The sequence below is a fragment of the Amphiprion ocellaris genome, chromosome 1, assembly GCF_022539595.1.
Source record: "Amphiprion ocellaris isolate individual 3 ecotype Okinawa chromosome 1, ASM2253959v1, whole genome shotgun sequence".
NCBI classification, from domain to species: Eukaryota; Metazoa; Chordata; class Actinopteri; family Pomacentridae; genus Amphiprion; species Amphiprion ocellaris.
Window position 1 is genome coordinate 33,420,554 of NC_072766.1, and position 19,859 is coordinate 33,440,412.

Genomic DNA, 19,859 nt, shown 5'->3' on the forward strand with positions numbered 1-19,859 from the left:
GTGCTTCTTGTTGGGGTAGTGTTTTTGACCTCTGCATCTGAACATGCATAGTCCTGGCATTTATTTGAAAACCACATTTAGAAATGTACTTCAGCTTCATTCATGTTCAGTGACACATGCTGTTTGAGGAGCCATTTTGAGAATTGGATTTAGTGTTCTTTTAAATCTGTCCTTTCTGTATTGCTCCCAGGAAATTTGACTTGACATCCACCTGGAGACTTTCCAAAGGCAACAAGTTGCCTCAGGTAAGCTGTCCTCTATTCCTCTGAATTCATACTGCTGTCAGTAAATTTTGATTGAGATCCAAGCAGAAAGCAAGAAATGGCAAGAAGTTGCTGCAAGTCACCTCACTGAAATGTTTTTGTAATCTCATCAAGGTCTAATGACCCGCATTCAAAATGTGATGGTGGTCGTTTGGCCACTATGGCACAGTCGTTAGGCTGATCAGTACCTGGACCATTGAAACTTTGTGCAAAACAAGGCGGGGAAGTAGTGACATTGAGTATTTAAGATGGCCAAGTCTGTTCAGCAAACACCACAGTGGCTGGTGATGGAGACACAGCACAGAAGACAGCACAAGTATTCATGTGGACTATGGAAGAGGTGAGTAAGGAAGACTGCTCATTAGATGTCTGTCTCATTGGCCCAACTGCAGCATTAACTTGACTTTGAATTCAGTAAGTGCTTCTTGTTGGTACGGTTGTACATGACAAATGCTCTGGACTGTAACTGAACATACATGTGATGTGTATGACATGCAGATCAACTCAAAGGGAGACACTCATGGTTCTTGTGTTCATAAGTGCTTCTCTTTGGGGTTGTTTTGTGTGTGACTTTTTTCAGCTATTTTAAGTGAGCAGATCATTTCAGAAACTGGTCACCATCATTACTCTAACATAAGCACTGACTTGACTTGTCAATACAGTAAGTGCTATTTGTTGGGGTAGTCTTGCTGTCCTCTCGTGTCAAAATCATCTCCAGTCCAGCAAAATAACCATTTTGAAGAATGAAGGAAGGATTTTCTTGTGTGAAGAAGTCATTTATATTACCCTAACTTGAGCACTGACTTTCCTGTTGAATCTAGTAAGTGCGACTTGTTGGGGCAGTTTCAAGTGACCCAAGCAACGTTGTGAATTCTGGATGTCCTTGAATGTGAGCCACTCTCAGACCACCTGAAAGGAGCCACTCATGATTATTGTATTCATAAGTGCTTCTCTTTGGGGTTGTCTTGGTTGTGACAAAGTTCTCTCAGTTGGTCATATTTCTGCCAAGGCCTTGATTTCCGTAGAGGAGACAACACTTTATACAACCAACACAATGAGAGTTATTACTAAAAAATGTGCTTTTTGTGGATCATTTCATGGCGTCAACATGGTTATTAACACAACCCTAACAGGAGCGCTGACTCTGTTTATCAATGCAGCAAGTGCTTCTTGTTGGGGTAGTGTTTTTGACCTCTGCATCTGAACATGCATAGTCCTGGCATTTATTTGAAAACCACATTTAGAAATGTACTTCAGCTTCATTCACGTTCAGTGACACATGCTGTTTGAGGAGCCATTTTGAGAATTGGATTTAGTTTTCTTTTAAATCTGTCCTTTCTGTATTGCTCCCGGGAAATTTGACTGGACATCCACCTGGAGACTTTCCAAAGGCAACAAGTTTCCTCAGGTAAGCTGTCCTCTATTCCTCTGAATTCATATTGCTGTCAGTAAATTTTGATTGTGATCCAAGCAGAAAGCAAGAAATGGCAAGAAGTTGCTGCAAGTCACCTCACTGAAATGTTTTTGTAATCTCATCAAGGTCTAATGACCCGCATTCAAAATGTGATGGTGGTCGTTTGGCCACTATGGCACAGTCGTTAGGCTGATCAATACCTGGACCATTGAAACTTTGTGCAAAACAAGGCGGGGAAGTAGTGACATTGAGTATTTAAGATGGCCAAGTCTGTTCAGCAAACACCACAGCGGCTGTGATGGAGACACAGCACAGAAGACAGCACAAGTATTCATGTGGACTATGGAAGAGGTGAGTAAGGAAGACTGCTCATTAGATGTCTGTCTCATTGGCCCAACTGCAGCATTAACTTGACTTTGAATTCAGTAAGTGCTTCTTGTTGGTACGGTTGTACATGACAAATGCTCTGGACTGTAACTGAACATACATGTGATGTGTATGACATGCAGATCAACTCAAAGGGAGACACTCATGGTTCTTGTGTTCATAAGTGCTTCTCTTTGGGGTTGTTTTGTGTGTGACTTTTTTCAGCTATTTTAAGTGAGCAGATCATTTCAGAAACTGGTCACCATCATTACTCTAACATAAGCACTGACTTGACTTGTCAATACAGTAAGTGCTAATTGTTGGGGTAGTCTTGCTGTCCTCTCGTGTCAAAAATCATCTCCAGTCCACAAAATAACCATTTTTGAAGAATGAAGAGGATTTTCTTGTGTGAAGAAGTCATTTATATTACCCTAACTTGAGCACTGACTTTCCTGTTGAATTGAGTAAGTGCGACTTGTTGGGGCAGTTTCAAGTGACCCAAGCAACGTTGTGAATTCTGGATGTCCTTGAATGTGAGCCACTCTCAGACCACCTGAAAGGAGCCACTCATGATTATTGTATTCATAAGTGCTTCTCTTTGGGGTTGTCTTGGTTGTGACAAAGTTTCTCATTGGTCATATTTCTGCCAAGGCCTTGATTTCCGTAGAGGAGACAACACTTTACAACCAACACAATGAGAGTTATTACTAAAAAATGTGCTTGTGGATCATTTCATGGCGTCAACATGGTTATTAACACAACCCTAACAGGAGCGCTGACTCTGTTTATCAATGCAGCAAGTGCTTCTTGTTGGGGTAGTGTTTTTGACCTCTGCATCTGAACATGCATAGTCCTGGCATTTATTTGAAAACCACATTTAGAAATGTACTTCAGCTTCATTCACGTTCAGTGACACATGCTGTTTGAGGAGCCATTTTGAGAATTGGATTTAGTTTTCTTTTAAATCTGTCCTTTCTGTATTGCTCCCAGGAAATTTGACTGGACATCCACCTGGAGACTTTCCAAAGGCAACAAGTTGCTTCAGGTAAGCTGTCCTCTATTCCTCTGAATTCATATTGCTGTCAGTAAATTTTGATTGAGATCCAAGCAGAAAGCAAGAAATGGCAAGAAGTTGCTGCAAGTCACCTCACTGAAATGTTTTTGTAATCTCATCAAGGTCTAATGACCCGCATTCAAAATGTGATGGTGGTCGTTTGGCCACTATGGCACAGTCGTTAGGCTGATCAATACCTGGACCATTGAAACTTTGTGCAAAACAAGGCGGGGAAGTAGTGACATTGAGTATTTAAGATGGCCAAGTCTGTTCAGCAAACACCACAGCGGCTGTGATGGAGACACAGCACAGAAGACAGCACAAGTATTCATGTGGACTATGGAAGAGGTGAGTAAGGAAGACTGCTCATTAGATGTCTGTCTCATTGGCCCAACTGCAGCATTAACTTGACTTTGAATTCAGTAAGTGCTTCTTGTTGGTACGGTTGTACATGACAAATGCTCTGGACTGTAACTGAACATACATGTGATGTGTATGACATGCAGATCAACTCAAAGGGAGACACTCATGGTTCTTGTGTTCATAAGTGCTTCTCTTTGGGGTTGTTTTGTGTGTGACTTTTTTCAGCTATTTTAAGTGAGCAGATCATTTCAGAAACTGGTCACCATCATTACTCTAACATAAGCACTGACTTGACTTGTCAATACAGTAAGTGCTAATTGTTGGGGTAGTCTTGCTGTCCTCTCGTGTCAAAAATCATCTCCAGTCCACAAAATAACCATTTTTGAAGAATGAAGAGGATTTTCTTGTGTGAAGAAGTCATTTATATTACCCTAACTTGAGCACTGACTTTCCTGTTGAATTGAGTAAGTGCGACTTGTTGGGGCAGTTTCAAGTGACCCAAGCAACGTTGTGAATTCTGGATGTCCTTGAATGTGAGCCACTCTCAGACCACCTGAAAGGAGCCACTCATGATTATCATATTCATAAGTGCTTCTCTTTGGGGTTGTCTTGGTTGTGACAAAGTTTCTCATTGGTCATATTTCTGCCAAGGCCTTGATTTCCGTAGAGGAGACAACACTTTACAACCAACACAATGAGAGTTATTACTAAAAAATGTGCTTTTTGTGGATCATTTCATGGCGTCAACATGGTTATTAACACAACCCTAACAGGAGCGCTGACTCTGTTTATCAATGCAGCAAGTGCTTCTTGTTGGGGTAGTGTTTTTGACCTCTGCATCTGAACATGCATAGTCCTGGCATTTATTTGAAAACCACATTTAGAAATGTACTTCAGCTTCATTCACGTTCAGTGACACATGCTGTTTGAGGAGCCATTTTGAGAATTGGATTTAGTGTTCTTTTAAATCTGTCCTTTCTGTATTGCTCCCAGGAAATTTGACTGGACATCCACCTGGAGACTTTCCAAAGGCAACAAGTTGCCTCAGGTAAGCTGTCCTCTATTCCTCTGAATTCATATTGCTGTCAGTAAATTTTGATTGTGATCCAAGCAGAAAGCAAGAAATGGCAAGAAGTTGCTGCAAGTCACCTCACTGAAATGTTTTTGTAATCTCATCAAGGTCTAATGACCCGCATTCAAAATGTGATGGTGGTCGTTTGGCCACTATGGCACAGTCGTTAGGCTGATCAATACCTGGACCATTGAAACTTTGTGCAAAACAAGGCGGGGAAGTAGTGACATTGAGTATTTAAGATGGCCAAGTCTGTTCAGCAAACACCACAGTGGCTGGTGATGGAGACACAGCACAGAAGACAGCACAAGTATTCATGTGGACTATGGAAGAGGTGAGTAAGGAAGACTGCTCATTAGATGTCTGTCTCATTGGCCCAACTGCAGCATTAACTTGACTTTGAATTCAGTAAGTGCTTCTTGTTGGTACGGTTGTACATGACAAATGCTCTGGACTGTAACTGAACATACATGTGATGTGTATGACATGCAGATCAACTCAAAGGGAGACACTCATGGTTCTTGTGTTCATAAGTGCCTCTCTTTGGGGTTGTTTTGTGTGTGACTATTTTAAGTGAGCAGATCATTTCAGAAACTGGTCACCATCATTACTCTAACATAAGCACTGACTTGACTTGTCAATACAGTAAGTGCTAATTGTTGGGGTAGTCTTGCTGTCCTCTCGTGTCAAAAATCATCTCCAGTCCACAAAATAACCATTTTTGAAGAATGAAGAGGATTTTCTTGTGTGAAGAAGTCATTTATATTACCCTAACTTGAGCACTGACTTTCCTGTTGAATTGAGTAAGTGCGACTTGTTGGGGCAGTTTCAAGTGACCCAAGCAACGTTGTGAATTCTGGATGTCCTTGAATGTGAGCCACTCTCAGACCACCTGAAAGGAGCCACTCATGATTATTGTATTCATAAGTGCTTCTCTTTGGGGTTGTCTTGGTTGTGACAAAGTTTCTCATTGGTCATATTTCTGCCAAGGCCTTGATTTCCGTAGAGGAGACAACACTTTACAACCAACACAATGAGAGTTATTACTAAAAAATGTGCTTTTTGTGGATCATTTCATGGCGTCAACATGGTTATTAACACAACCCTAACAGGAGCGCTGACTCTGTTTATCAATGCAGCAAGTGCTTCTTGTTGGGGTAGTGTTTTTGACCTCTGCATCTGAACATGCATAGTCCTGGCATTTATTTGAAAACCACATTTAGAAATGTACTTCAGCTTCATTCACGTTCAGTGACACATGCTGTTTGAGGAGCCATTTTGAGAATTGGATTTAGTTTTCTTTTAAATCTGTCCTTTCTGTATTGCTCCCGGGAAATTTGACTGGACATCCACCTGGAGACTTTCCAAAGGCAACAAGTTGCTTCAGGTAAGCTGTCCTCTATTCCTCTGAATTCATATTGCTGTCAGTAAATTTTGATTGTGATCCAAGCAGAAAGCAAGAAATGGCAAGAAGTTGCTGCAAGTCACCTCACTGAAATGTTTTTGTAATCTCATCAAGGTCTAATGACCCGCATTCAAAATGTGATGGTGGTCGTTTGGCCACTATGGCACAGTCGTTAGGCTGATCAATACCTGGACCATTGAAACTTTGTGCAAAACAAGGCGGGGAAGTAGTGACATTGAGTATTTAAGATGGCCAAGTCTGTTCAGCAAACACCACAGCGGCTGGTGATGGAGACACAGCACAGAAGACAGCACAAGTATTCATGTGGACTATGGAAGAGGTGAGTAAGGAAGACTGCTCATTAGATGTCTGTCTCATTGGCCCAACTGCAGCATTAACTTGACTTTGAATTCAGTAAGTGCTTCTTGTTGGTACGGTTGTACATGACAAATGCTCTGGACTGTAACTGAACATACATGTGATGTGTATGACATGCAGATCAACTCAAAGGGAGACACTCATGGTTCTTGTGTTCATAAGTGCTTCTCTTTGGGGTTGTTTTGTGTGTGACTTTTTTCAGCTATTTTAAGTGAGCAGATCATTTCAGAAACTGGTCACCATCATTACTCTAACATAAGCACTGACTTGACTTGTCAATACAGTAAGTGCTAATTGTTGGGGTAGTCTTGCTGTCCTCTCGTGTCAAAAATCATCTCCAGTCCACAAAATAACCATTTTTGAAGAATGAAGAGGATTTTCTTGTGTGAAGAAGTCATTTATATTACCCTAACTTGAGCACTGACTTTCCTGTTGAATTGAGTAAGTGCGACTTGTTGGGGCAGTTTCAAGTGACCCAAGCAACGTTGTGAATTCTGGATGTCCTTGAATGTGAGCCACTCTCAGACCACCTGAAAGGAGCCACTCATGATTATCATATTCATGAGAGTTATTACTAAAAAATGTGCTTTTTGTGGATCATTTCATGGCGTCAACATGGTTATTAACACAACCCTAACAGGAGCGCTGACTCTGTTTATCAATGCAGCAAGTGCTTCTTGTTGGGGTAGTGTTTTTGACCTCTGCATCTGAACATGCATAGTCCTGGCATTTATTTGAAAACCACATTTAGAAATGTACTTCAGCTTCATTCACGTTCAGTGACACATGCTGTCTGAGGAGCCATTTTGAGAATTGGATTTAGTGTTCTTTTAAATCTGTCCTTTCTGTATTGCTCCCAGGAAATTTGACTGGACATCCACCTGGAGACTTTCCAAAGGCAACAAGTTGCCTCAGGTAAGCTGTCCTCTATTCCTCTGAATTCATATTGCTTTCAGTAAATTTTGATTGAGATCCAAGCAGAAAGCAAGAAATGGCAAGAAGTTGCTGCAAGTCACCTCACTGAAATGTTTTTGTAATCTCATCAAGGTCTAATGACCCGCATTCAAAATGTGATGGTGGTCGTTTGGCCACTATGGCACAGTCGTTAGGCTGATCAATACCTGGACCATTGAAACTTTGTGCAAAACAAGGCGGGGAAGTAGTGACATTGAGTATTTAAGATGGCCAAGTCTGTTCAGCAAACACCACAGTGGCTGGTGATGGAGACACAGCACAGAAGACAGCACAAGTATTCATGTGGACTATGGAAGAGGTGAGTAAGGAAGACTGCTCATTAGATGTCTGTCTCATTGGCCCAACTGCAGCATTAACTTGACTTTGAATTCAGTAAGTGCTTCTTGTTGGTACGGTTGTACATGACAAATGCTCTGGACTGTAACTGAACATACATGTGATGTGTATGACATGCAGATCAACTCAAAGGGAGACACTCATGGTTCTTGTGTTCATAAGTGCTTCTCTTTGGGGTTGTTTTGTGTGTGACTTTTTTCAGCTATTTTAAGTGAGCAGATCATTTCAGAAACTGGTCACCATCATTACTCTAACATAAGCACTGACTTGACTTGTCAATACAGTAAGTGCTAATTGTTGGGGTAGTCTTGCTGTCCTCTCGTGTCAAAAATCATCTCCAGTCCACAAAATAACCATTTTTGAAGAATGAAGAGGATTTTCTTGTGTGAAGAAGTCATTTATATTACCCTAACTTGAGCACTGACTTTCCTGTTGAATTGAGTAAGTGCGACTTGTTGGGGCAGTTTCAAGTGACCCAAGCAACGTTGTGAATTCTGGATGTCCTTGAATGTGAGCCACTCTCAGACCACCTGAAAGGAGCCACTCATGATTATTGTATTCATAAGTGCTTCTCTTTGGGGTTGTTTTGTGTGTGACTTTTTCAGCTATTTTAAGTGAGCAGATCATATCAGAAACTGGTCACCATCATTACTCTAACATAAGCACTGACTTGACTTGTCGATACAGTAAGTGCTAATTGTTGGGGTAGTCTTGCTGTCCTCTTGTGTCAAAAATCATCTCCAGTCCGCAAAATAACCACTTTTGAAGAATGAAGAGGATTTTCTTGTGTGAAGAAGTCATTTATATTACCCTAACTTGAGCACTGACTTTCCTGTTGAATTGAGTAAGTGCGACTTGTTGGGGCAGTTTCAAGTGACCCAAGCAACGTTGTGAATTCTGGATGTTCTTGAATGTGAGCCACTCTCAGACCACCTGAAAGGAGCCACTCATGATTATCACATTCATAAGTCCTTCTCTTATTCCTTTGTGCAATAGAGCTCCATTGTTGGAAACTATTAAAGGTTATGCCAGTGAGCCACACTGTAGCACTGGATGACCTGTTCTTTCATTACCATGAACAGATGCTTGATTCCACGGGCACCCTCCTGCTCCTGGTAGTTTTGCAAAAGCACCAGATCTGCATCTGAAGAGTCTCAATTAAATGCTCAAAATTAGAAAGGCCTGCTGTTGTTTTTGAAATTACATAGCCTCCTATTTTAAAATGAAACTGTATACATGTAACATGCATTTATGTCCAGGAACTAGTGTGCAGAGTGGAAAAATTATTAACATAAAAACAACATCCTTGTCCCTTAACAGACTCACAAGAGAAAAGTTATGTGCTCGAGCAGCTGAAGTTGAACAATCACAATCAAATTTTGTCTGCAGCAACCCAGTCAAACCAGTTTCAGATCCAGCGGCCTGTCAGCATCCAGCGATCAGGAGGCAGAACAAAAGTGTGTGTGTGTTGGTTTGCTCTCACTGCCTACCATATCCACCCACACCGCCACCCCATGCTTAGGCTTTTATTATGAGGTGAAGAATAGAAGCTGGCAGAGTATGAATGGTTTTGTTCTGACTTTGACTAATGAGAACATCAGAAAGCAGTCAGCAAAGGACCTCAAGCTTCTTGCCTGTGCACAACTCTGATCTGTTGAAACACGTACATAATTTGTATGTATCCAGCAAAGATGGATGACATACAATTAATAAACAATGAGGGAGGATTGTTTTACTCATACATATATGGAATGTTTTAATGACTGCGTTGTGTTGCAGTTATATAACAGTATAGAAACTGTGTCGTTCCACTGTGAGTCAGTATAAGACAGTGTGACATCATTTAGAAGTAGGCCCTAATCACACCATATTGCATAAACAGATTGGTACCAAATGAAAGAAACCACTCTTTAAAAAATGTGTGTGATGGAGGTCTGGCGCCCCCCTTCATCTACACAATGTTAGTGCAACAGAATCTACGTAGAAATTTCTCTCATAATAATGATAACAATTATAATCTATCTAGCGAGCATTTTTCAAAATCTGAAGTGCTTCACAATGAAAACAACATAACCATACAAGTGAGAAAATAATACTGATTTTAAAAGACATAAAAACACAAATTTGTCTTCGCAAAAGTCAAAATATTATTTAATGAATTAAAAGAGACCTTTAAGTTGGACACCAGGAACAGACAAAGGACTTCTGTCCAAGGTTTGTAGTGGTGTACATGGTACAAAGGTGTCAAACATACTGCTGAGGCAGAGGCCATGAAGAATCTGGAATAATTAGTAGTCTAAAACCCTATCCTATCTACTGTCTACTTCCCCTCTTGAACATGTTGTAGGATCAATCCATGCTTCTCCACAGCTGCAGAGATGTCACTCAACTCGTTTCCATGTTACTCCCCAGCTGAGGCATCCCTCCTGAGCACATGTGACTTCACTGTACTCGTGTCCACGCTGCTGCACAGAAAGATTTTCTCCACTCATCTTAATGTTATTCTCTCTCATCTGTGCTTTCACTCCACTCAAGTTTGTTATACTATTTAGCTTGATTCACTCTATGCTCATTCCTAGCTGCTGCAGCATCATGCAACTGATGTCCATGACCTGCACTGGCATCACTTCATTTATATATTATATATATACCAATATTTAGGTTCAAGAATGATAGTTTTGCTGTTTTATGTGCCCTTAAACAGTGGTTCTCAGTGTGAAAAGACTAGTTTTGAGATAAAGTGTGTGCTGTGAATTCCTGGACACAAAGTGATTTAAAACCGATTTTGTCTGGATATTTACCGTATTTAAACATATTCTGAAAAAAAATATTGTTTTAAAATACTTAGTTTCAAAACATACAGTATTGTTGTTCTTATACCCTGAAGAAAGCAGATTTCATACAGTTTCGATATAGTGTCTGCTCAAACTCCCAGACACAATGCAAGTTAAGATCTTTTGCCTTCATGTGTATTATATTTGAACACACTTGCAGAAAAAATGTGTTTGCAAATACTTGCTTTTAAAAACATCACTGCAAAAAACCATCTGGTTTTGTGACTTAGTGTTTCCTGTGACTTCCCTGATTCAAAGTAACTTAACTGATTTGTGTTTTCAACTTCCTGCAAAATAACGCCGTTTCACAATAGGTGACCTCAACTGAATTAAAAGTAACCTGTGACCTCATCACGATATGTTAACTTTAAAAGCTCCTCATATCAAGTCATCACAGGACAGACAGACTCCCCAAACAACGTAACATCAGCAGTGGAACTGTTTAAAGTTAGTCAAACTCATTCTGCTCAGTTCTGTTCTCTTTAGCAAGCACAGACACAGAACATATTCTTTGAGACCCAACAGGGTAACTCATTTATTCAACTCGTTGCAGTACACCATTCACTGCATGGCCATTCATGCGTGACTCACTTTGTGTACACCTGTCAAACGTGTGTCGCTCTTTTTCCTGTCCATGTGGTAACTACAACTAAACAATAGTTCTTATTGTTACACACTCCTCTGAGGGACTATTGATTTAATATTTCTGCTAGTATTAATTCGTGTGTGTATGTTATCCTCAGTACACAAACGGTGAACATGTTGACAAGCAGCTAAGGGTTGCACTACAAAGTCAGATTAATGGGTTAGCAGGTATGTTGATCTTAATGTCAGAGTTTTCAATGTCACCAAGGTGGCCCTCTTAACCTGCTAGATCACCGTGGTAACTGATGCTGTGGAGCTAAGCTGGTCTGGAGCAGGTTATGTTTTTGGATTTAAAACAGCTGGAAGAAATGTCTTCATTTAATCATATTGTTTCCTGTGATATGAGAGATGCAGATTCTCAGCTGATGGAATGTTTTATCTGCCAACACATTGAGCTGTGTATTACTAAAACTATAAATGCTTTCAGCGTTAACCTTCATGAATATTATCTATACAGAATCTCTAAAAGTAGAATGGGAGGCAGAGCCTTCAGTTATCAGGCACCTCTCCTGTGGAACCAGCTCCCAGTTTGGGTTCGGAAGGTGGACACCCTCTCTATTTTTAAGACCAGGCTTAAAACTTTCCTTTTTGACAAAGCTTATAGTTAGGGCTGACTGGGTGACCCTGATGGGGTGAGCTGGTGTTTTCATTTGCACAACTGACTTCCTCTTCGACATCCTTTAGTTTTGTCCTTAGTTATGCTGCTATAGGCTGCTGGGGAACCTCTCTGGATGCACTGAGCCCTTCTCTAACTACCTCTGTATTTACCCTATATACCATTATTGCACTGCACTCACTCTGTTTCCTGGTCCACAGCTTTCTGGTGAATGCGTCTCTTCTGTTTGGGGCCAGTACTGGGAAAGCAGGTGGAACAACTGATGCTTGAAGCCTGATTTGACATCATAGCTAGTTAGATTACAAGCAAGATCCATTGAATTCAGGCTGCAATCCCAGGCTGCATGCTTCTACTTTTTACTTTAAGTATGCTATGTCATAATAACATGCCATAAACTTTGACCATCACAGTCTGTAGATAGACTGTCATCTGTTGTGTAGTCTTGGTGGCTCAAGCATGTTTCTACTCTTTTGCGACACCACAACTTGTCACATAACTGGTGAGGACTGTGTGTCAGAAGAGTTAAAAAAGCATACTGTAGAACATCCAGGTATTTTTGGCATACTAAATTTGACATATTATGTATTGGGACATACTAAATATTGTGGCATACCAAATACTATGGATATTGTGTGTACATACACAGTCGTGGTTGTTGTTGCTTGGCTCAGGTTATTTCCTGTGAGCCATTATTTCTGCAGATATTTAATACTTGAGGACTAGGACCAATAGGAAGATATCTTTTGAGTGCTGGTCCATCTGTGTTTACCAACCATACAGCGAATCATGAAACTATCACTAATGATACGCCACACAATTAATCTAGTACTTTCAGTTTTGGGGCGTTTTATGGCTGACTGATCCTGTTTTGATGTTCTCACGGATCTTGATCTGATGCTTTGTACACTAATAAAGTTACAGTGAATTTTAGGAAGTGTTTTTAAGAGCTGCATGTTGTACTTTTACACTGATTTCAGGTGCTTGTAGTTTCCCAGCTGGACAATTTAAAACTCCTGGTAATGATCTTTATTGCATAAATCAAGCAACAACAACAGACCTTAAATTACAATATATCAAATTATGCATAACTACATCATCCATGTACTAATTCTTATAATTAAGCACTGTCCGCCTGCTACAGCAATATAAACTCTGAAGATACAGGGGCACACATCGATGACTAAACTATTTGAAAAATATATGTATATATAGAAATAAACACTGACTGTGAAATTCATCAGCCAAACCTCCTGGTTATTAACCATTTACAGGAATGACTTCATGACAAGCTTTCAATTGTACAATGCCTTTACCATTCAGAAGGAGTCAGAGATTAACAGCATGGCTTAAGGTGACCTTAAAAACAGAGGTTAAATAGAACATAGCAACAGAGAAAAAATAGAATAGAAAAAACAGTAGAGGTATCAGTTATTAACGATGCTAACTGATCAACATACGTATAGACCAAGAAAAGGGTGGGTGGCTTTGTGACATTGTCAGCTTGGTTTCATCAGGCAGTGTGCGGTTCTGCTGTCAGAGGTCAAAAGGCCCACAGACCTATTTCTCTGACCTTCTTTAGCCTCATCCACCGGACGACGGCCCTCTCCTGCCGGGTCTCCAGGAGCAGGAGCCTCCTCCCTGTCCAGTCAGAGGATTGTAGTCTGAAACAAACAGAAGAAAAGAATGCAGGAAACTGGTACAAGTCTCAAACACACCATTTCCCTTCTGTCAACCAATTCTACATGGAACTACACAGAAGGGATGTGTACTTAGAGAAAAATAAAACAGGAGAGATCTGGTGGACAAACCACAGCTACAATGAGGCAGTAGTAGGCCTGGAGCAGATAGATCTACAATGGAAACTTTGGGCTCTGTGAGATCACATGACATACTCGTCATGATCAGGGAGAACAAACAGGTTGTGTTAAATTAAGGAGCAGAGTGATTTGTGCTGATTATCAGTGACTGCTAACGTAATGCCAGGTCTCACTGAGGCATCGCTGGTAGGTGTATCAGAGGTCAACAGAGCACCCAACACTGATTTTGTCTGTGGTCAGCCGTAATAAAAATGTACAGTAGGCATTAACAACATACAGGCTACCCTACATTCATGTAAAGTACTGTACCCCTCAAAGCCATGACCATAACCGTAACCAAATTTAGTCAGTAACAGCTGAAACTCTGAGGTCAGAATGATTGACCTTGTATGCTATTGATGAACACATGGTAGACACTAAAAATGCATTTAGTCTACTTATCTTCAGATCAGAGTGAGATCTATAGAAACTCAACTAAAAAGTGACATTTTACTTCTGCCTACTTAATCTACAATACTTAATACTGTACATTAGTAAGTAAATAACACCCTCACAACAATGACTCAGTGGCATTGATTATATCAAGCCTGTTGTAAAATTCTTAGCTGCAATTCATCTAAACAACAAATGCTTCCTTCCATTTTAGTCACTTAGTACTAGGTAGCCTCTTCAGCAAATGTGCCACATGTTGAGCAACCTTCCAAAAACAGCGTCAGATGCATGTGCAACAGATATGGGAACTCCTGGGTGAAATGTGCTAAAGCCTCAGTACAGTCTGGCTGGTGAAGGGCATACGTACCAGCACTGCGAAGTGGCTTCTTGTCCGTCTTTGGTTTCAGCAGTGATGATGAGTTGGCCTCTTCAGAGGTCTGCAGTGATGGGAAATAATTACATATTACATCATGATGCAACATTCAAACCATAACCAAACCAATGTATGTGTCAGAACTTAGCTCTGGTTATTTGATCAACTCTACTTTGCATTCTGAAGGAATTTTGTTTTTCATTTGTCAAGCAAAAACAGAGATTTATGTTAGTGACATTTGTGTGATCAGCTATACTAAAACATACTTTTAAAAAAATCTCAAGCGTCAGAAGAAACTAAACCGATCTTAAACATGTTCGGACCAAACATTATCCCCTCGTCAGTCTTGTTCTGAACAGTTACACCAAATTCTTGTCTGTTCTGAGAGGATGATAGCTCTAGGGTGAGGCTTCAGTAGTACTGAACTACACTTGCAAGATTTCATACAATTAGAATAATGGCGGAAAAAGTTTAATATTTTTTCATCAGACATTGCTCAAAGTAAAAAATATACATAGTCTCTTTTGTTACTGAGTTCAAAATAGTTTCCAGAGCTGTTCTCAGAGATTTGCTTCAGATTAAAATTTGTGCCATCTATTTTTGAATTCAATAAATCCCAGATCTGCTGAATAGGATTCAAGTCTGGACTTGGCCAGTCCATGAGTTCCAGTACTCCAGATTCATTTTCTTTAGTGCTTTGCTATTTTTTTCTGCTTTTGTGTAAAACAGTGAAGTTGAAGATTCATGGATGACAATAATAACTATATTTTAGCATTAAAGATATCATTTTAATTAAAGAGCTACAGAAACATAAAAAAATCATTTGGTAATAAGCACCAGTGGCAAACACCTTATACTGGGTAGTGGTCTAATACATTTGTTAAACATTGTGTGTATTCTAGACTCAGTATGCATAAAATGAAATATTTTAAGCCTTTATTTTAACTTTGATAGCCGCTTACAGCTGATGAAACTCCCCCAAAATTCTCCTCTTGACAACATGACCCAGATTTTCGATGACGTTCAGATCTGATGAGAGTGGCTGGCCAATGTAGCACTGTAATGCCACGGTCAGTAAACTATTTCTGAGTGGTTCTGGCAGTGTGGGGAGATGCAATGAGCAATGTCTAATGAAGGAAGTAAAACTTTTCCCCCCATATTCTAATGGTATGAGATGTATTAAAGACAGGTGTTGCAAATTTAAGCAAGACCTAAATCTTAAGTATTATAACATATTATTTAATTTCAAATTAAAACTACAAATGTCCAAAATGAAAACATCTTTTTAATCCTCTGAACTGTGCAGCTCCTCGAAAACTTTAATGACATAAGGCCAACATTGTTGGTATTCTACAGGTAAATGACTCCACTCATGCCGTTATACAAGCTTGTAGAATGAAGAAATGGGAAAGATTGTTCAAAGCAATATCAAAGCTATGTTAAGACAGCTAAGGCTAAATAACTTGCTAAACCAATCAACAGGAATGCCCACAGAGCTAAAATACTGGATGGAGACAGCCACCTCTTCTCCACTGTTGCCAAGTGCTCAAAGAAAATCTTTGGAAAAAGATAGTTTCTTAGAAAAAAATACATCCTGACCTGTTGGAAGACTATTTGAAAAGCTAATATGATTTTAAAAAGCATCCATCACAGAGACAAAGTTACAGATGATGTATGACTTAACTTTAACTCACCTGAGAAAGTTTTGCAGCTCCTTTGTAACTCTTTCCCTGCTGCATACTCTCCCATACCTCTATCTTCTGCCTCCTCTTCTCTTCTTCTTGCTGTCAACAACACATCAAACATTCTATTCAGGTCTGATACCATGAACAGTTCATCATCTTTCTTTCAAACATTTCCATTTCGCTACTGCACCTGTTTCTGTTTGTCTCTAAAGATGGCTGCTTTGGCATCAAGCTCCTCTTGCATTTTTCTCCGAGCAGCTTCCATGGCCTCTTGTCTTCTTGCCACAAATGCCGCATCTTTATTTAAAAAAAAGAAAAAAAAAGTGCAATGCATGATGGTTTACAACACATCTATCATTAACAGTTTAAGTCATTTATTAATCAATGATGAAAAAAAGATTCTGTAGCTTGAACTTCTCCAATACGATGATTTTCAGCCTTCCTGTATTTTATGCACTTGTATATAGAACATCTTTGGGATTTGGACTGTTCATGCTAATTGTGCAAATCTTCACATATTAACTATCTCAGCCAAATATCGGAGGCTTTCAACAGAAATATCTAAATATGACTGATGTAATCTGGTACTGTCATGAGAATATTTAATAACATAAATAAACAGATAAATCTTTTTACATTGGTGTAGTTTGAAGTTCTGCTGGACTGGATGTATTATCGTCTTAAAAGACCAGTGAGTAAATTTAGACATTCCTATTATCAAATATGGAATAAAATATTTACCAGTGTATAATCACACGTAACTATGAAATGATACGTTTTTGTTCGCTTTGAATGAGCCCCTCATTTCTACCTGCCATCATGTTTCTAACATATGTTCCAACTCCTCCCCTCTGGGAGGTGCTACAGAGCACTAAAAACCAAAACAGCCACACACAAAACAGTTTGTTCTTACAGGTTATCTGTGTGTGATGAACATTTTCATCAGACAGGAGCAACTTATTCTGATTGCCATCCTGCTGGAAAAAGAAAATCCCCTTCCATCCCTTTGTCAGGGGTTGGAAGCATTAAGTGCTCTAAAATCTGGAGGTAGACAACTTGGTAAAACATAGTGGACCAACACCAGCAAATGACATGACACTCCAAATCATCCCAAATCATAGTAGATTCACACTAGATTACAAACAGATTGGATTCTGTTCCTCTCCACTCTCCCTCCAGACTCTAGGATCTTGATTTCCAAATGAAATGAAAAATGTACTCTGAGAAGAGGACTTTTGACCACTGAGCAACTTTGGTTCACTGCATGCAATACTCTTTTACATACATCTATAGTTGCACATAGAAGTTACATATTTCTCTCTGTAGCGTGTTGCCCTTCTTTAAACGCATGTGTTTTATTTTGTGTCAGTACTGCCACCAAATTCCTTCTATATGTTCACCTTCTAGGCCAATAAAGCTGATTCTGATTGTTCACCCCAACACTACCCTCGAAATGGACCTGTACAATACGATTTTCCTGATCTAACTGCTGCTGTGGTAGATTGGTAGCAGGTACATAAAGGTGGTCACCTTGTGGCGTTTGTGGAAGGGAGCTGCTGCCATTCTGGGTGGATCTCCTCTTGCTCAGACGCTGGATGAGCAGGTAGGTCATCACAGTCACAGCCAGCAGGTACCAGCCATACTGGCTCAGGAACTCCCCTACTGTGTGTGTGAGTGTGTATCAGAGAGAGAGAGAGAAGGGGGCAAACACAAGTAAGAACATATAACTTAACCCTCCTGTTGTCTTTTGGGTCAAATTTATCCATTTTAAAGTTTAAAAAGAAAAAAAAAATGTTAAAAGTATTTTTTTCAATTGGAAACTTCTGCTTTTCTTAATAAGTGTATTTAAAGTATAAACAGTGCTTAAATAAAATTTACTTTCAATACAAAATCCTTCGTCTTGATTTTAAGTCAGCAGGTCAATCTGACCCTCAACAGTGGAGGTGTCTCCTGTTAATTTATCATGACTCCACAAAAAGAAAAAAAAAACCTCAAAATGTAAAATATATATTTTGAAAACTAATGTCATGTAAAACTATTGCAATATTTATGTAAGTCTTCCCAATGCACATTTGAAATTTGTTTTAAAATGCATTTTTTTAATGAAAAACAAGTGAATTATCATCAGTGAATCATGATCTGTGAGAGGTTAAGAACACCACTGCACTAAATATTGACTGAAATGTATAGAAACAGAATTAACAATGAGATATAAACAATGTTTACTGGTAGTTTTTGGTTTCTACCATTTCTGGATTTTAAACACAATACGGGAACATTATTTCTGTTCCTGAGAAACAAATATAACAGGAAGGCTAAATTTAGTGTAAAGTTACTGGTATATGTTGTTAAATGACGTGTTGAAGACTTCAGAACCAAGAATGAAAGCTGACATTTAATACTACGACCAACTACAACTAATACAAATAATATGTTTCTATATTTACTTAGTATTAATTTTAGAATGTATAGTAATTAGTTTTGGTTCGTTAAAGGTGAGTTAAAATGCATTTTAACATCTTAACCATTATCTGCTTTCAAATAGCAAGACATGCTACACCGGAAATACGTTCAAGTCTCAACTGTAGTTCAGAAGTCTCGCGAACTAAAACTGGGCCCTGGTTCTACGTCTTTGAAGACGTTCCTTTATTTAAAATAAAAATAACGTCAATCTGACAGTGAGTAATTGTTTCGTGTGAAGTTACCAGTGAGAGCTAGGGAAGTGACATCCTGGTTTGTAAGAGGCACCTTCTCCACATGATAAGGCGAGCCGTCGTCATTAACGTCCTCGATCTCAACATCATCCATTTTACTTAAATGATCGTTACCGAGTTAAGGTACGAAGAACTACTGAGTACCGAGCTGGGTAGCCGACGGTATCGCTCTGTCAGTTACTTGTTGTGAAGTAGACGCCTCCTCGTGTCCGCCATGTTTGCTCGGCCTGGTCAGCTGCACTGCGATCAGAACTAAGCATGACGTGTAGGCGATGCGTCAACACGGCCGCCATATTGGTACAGGGAAGCCACGCCCCATACTTAACGTGTCGGGCTGGACTGGGTCATGCCAGGACAGGAGGCCATTTAGGCTTCAAAATGATTGATAAATAAACCTTGTCTTTTACAATTTTCTGCTCCTTATTCATCAATAATAGGTAATAAACCACCAATGCCTCAGCTTACACATCAATAGTACAATTTTTATTCCATGCTATATTTGTTGTTTGCTAACCCTACTCTAATTACAGCAACAGGGTCGCTAATCCATGATAATAACTTCTTCTCAGGAGTAGATATTTAGCTAGCTGTTACTGCTGACCAAGAGGACAAACTTACTGATGGAAAAATATAAAGAAAAAAGTAGAAAGAATTTGTCTTTGCCTGATAATATGCATTTACCGGGTTGCATGAGGTAGAATATACTTTCAATCAAGGCTGACAATGTTATGACAATATAAAAAATAGAAGAGAGGACGTGGCTTTTCTCTACCCATTCTGTTGGGAAACTGATGATGTCAATTCCAGCGTTTCATGTAATTCACTGTTTTCTTCATCTTCTACCAGCTAAAACGGTTTTGGTTACAGGGTTGAGTGCATGTTGTGGGACACACGTTCCATGCATAATAACCATTATTGAAAATATTATGTTGATTAATTTTTTTCCCCCACAATTACAAGAGGCAACAATGTCTAATTTCCAGTAGCAGTGTTTTACTGTCATAATTTTTATATTCCTCATTGTTTTCCATTAGGAAAACCTGTTCATTGAAGCACCAGAACACCATCGGTTCATTGTGTGCAGAAGAGTCAGATCTGTTTGTGTGGATGGACAGAG

The 19,859-nt window shown here is 39.5% G+C and overlaps 1 protein-coding gene across 1 annotated transcript; it reads right to left on the reverse strand.

Annotated features, from left to right (window-relative positions):
- Positions 1–12,732: 12,732 nt before the first annotated feature.
- On the reverse strand, positions 12,733–18,988 carry selenos (selenoprotein S). Its single transcript, XM_023296137.3, has 6 exons — positions 18,734–18,988; positions 17,559–17,690; positions 16,219–16,325; positions 16,038–16,127; positions 14,338–14,407; positions 12,733–13,382 (listed from the first exon to the last, which is right to left on the reverse strand). The coding sequence occupies exons 1-6, from the start codon at positions 18,834–18,836 to the stop codon at positions 13,303–13,305; spliced, it is 582 nt and encodes a 193-aa protein (XP_023151905.1). The 5' UTR covers positions 18,837–18,988; the 3' UTR covers positions 12,733–13,302.
- Between the last annotated feature and the right edge of the window lie 871 nt (positions 18,989–19,859).

What these genes read in the sequence shown, in the direction of transcription:
- selenos (XM_023296137.3), bottom strand. Translation starts at nt 18,836, where the DNA reads ATGGATGATGTTGAGATCGAGGACGTTAATGACGACGGCTCGCCTTAT. An exon ending in CCTTCCACAAACGCCACAAG is followed by an intron (nt 16,326 to 17,558) that starts GTGACCACCTTT and finishes TTTTAAATAAAG; the next exon opens with ATGCGGCATTTGTGGCAAGA. An exon ending in GAAGCCACTTCGCAGTGCTG is followed by an intron (nt 13,383 to 14,337) that starts GTACGTATGCCC and finishes TGTTTGTTTCAG; the next exon opens with ACTACAATCCTCTGACTGGA.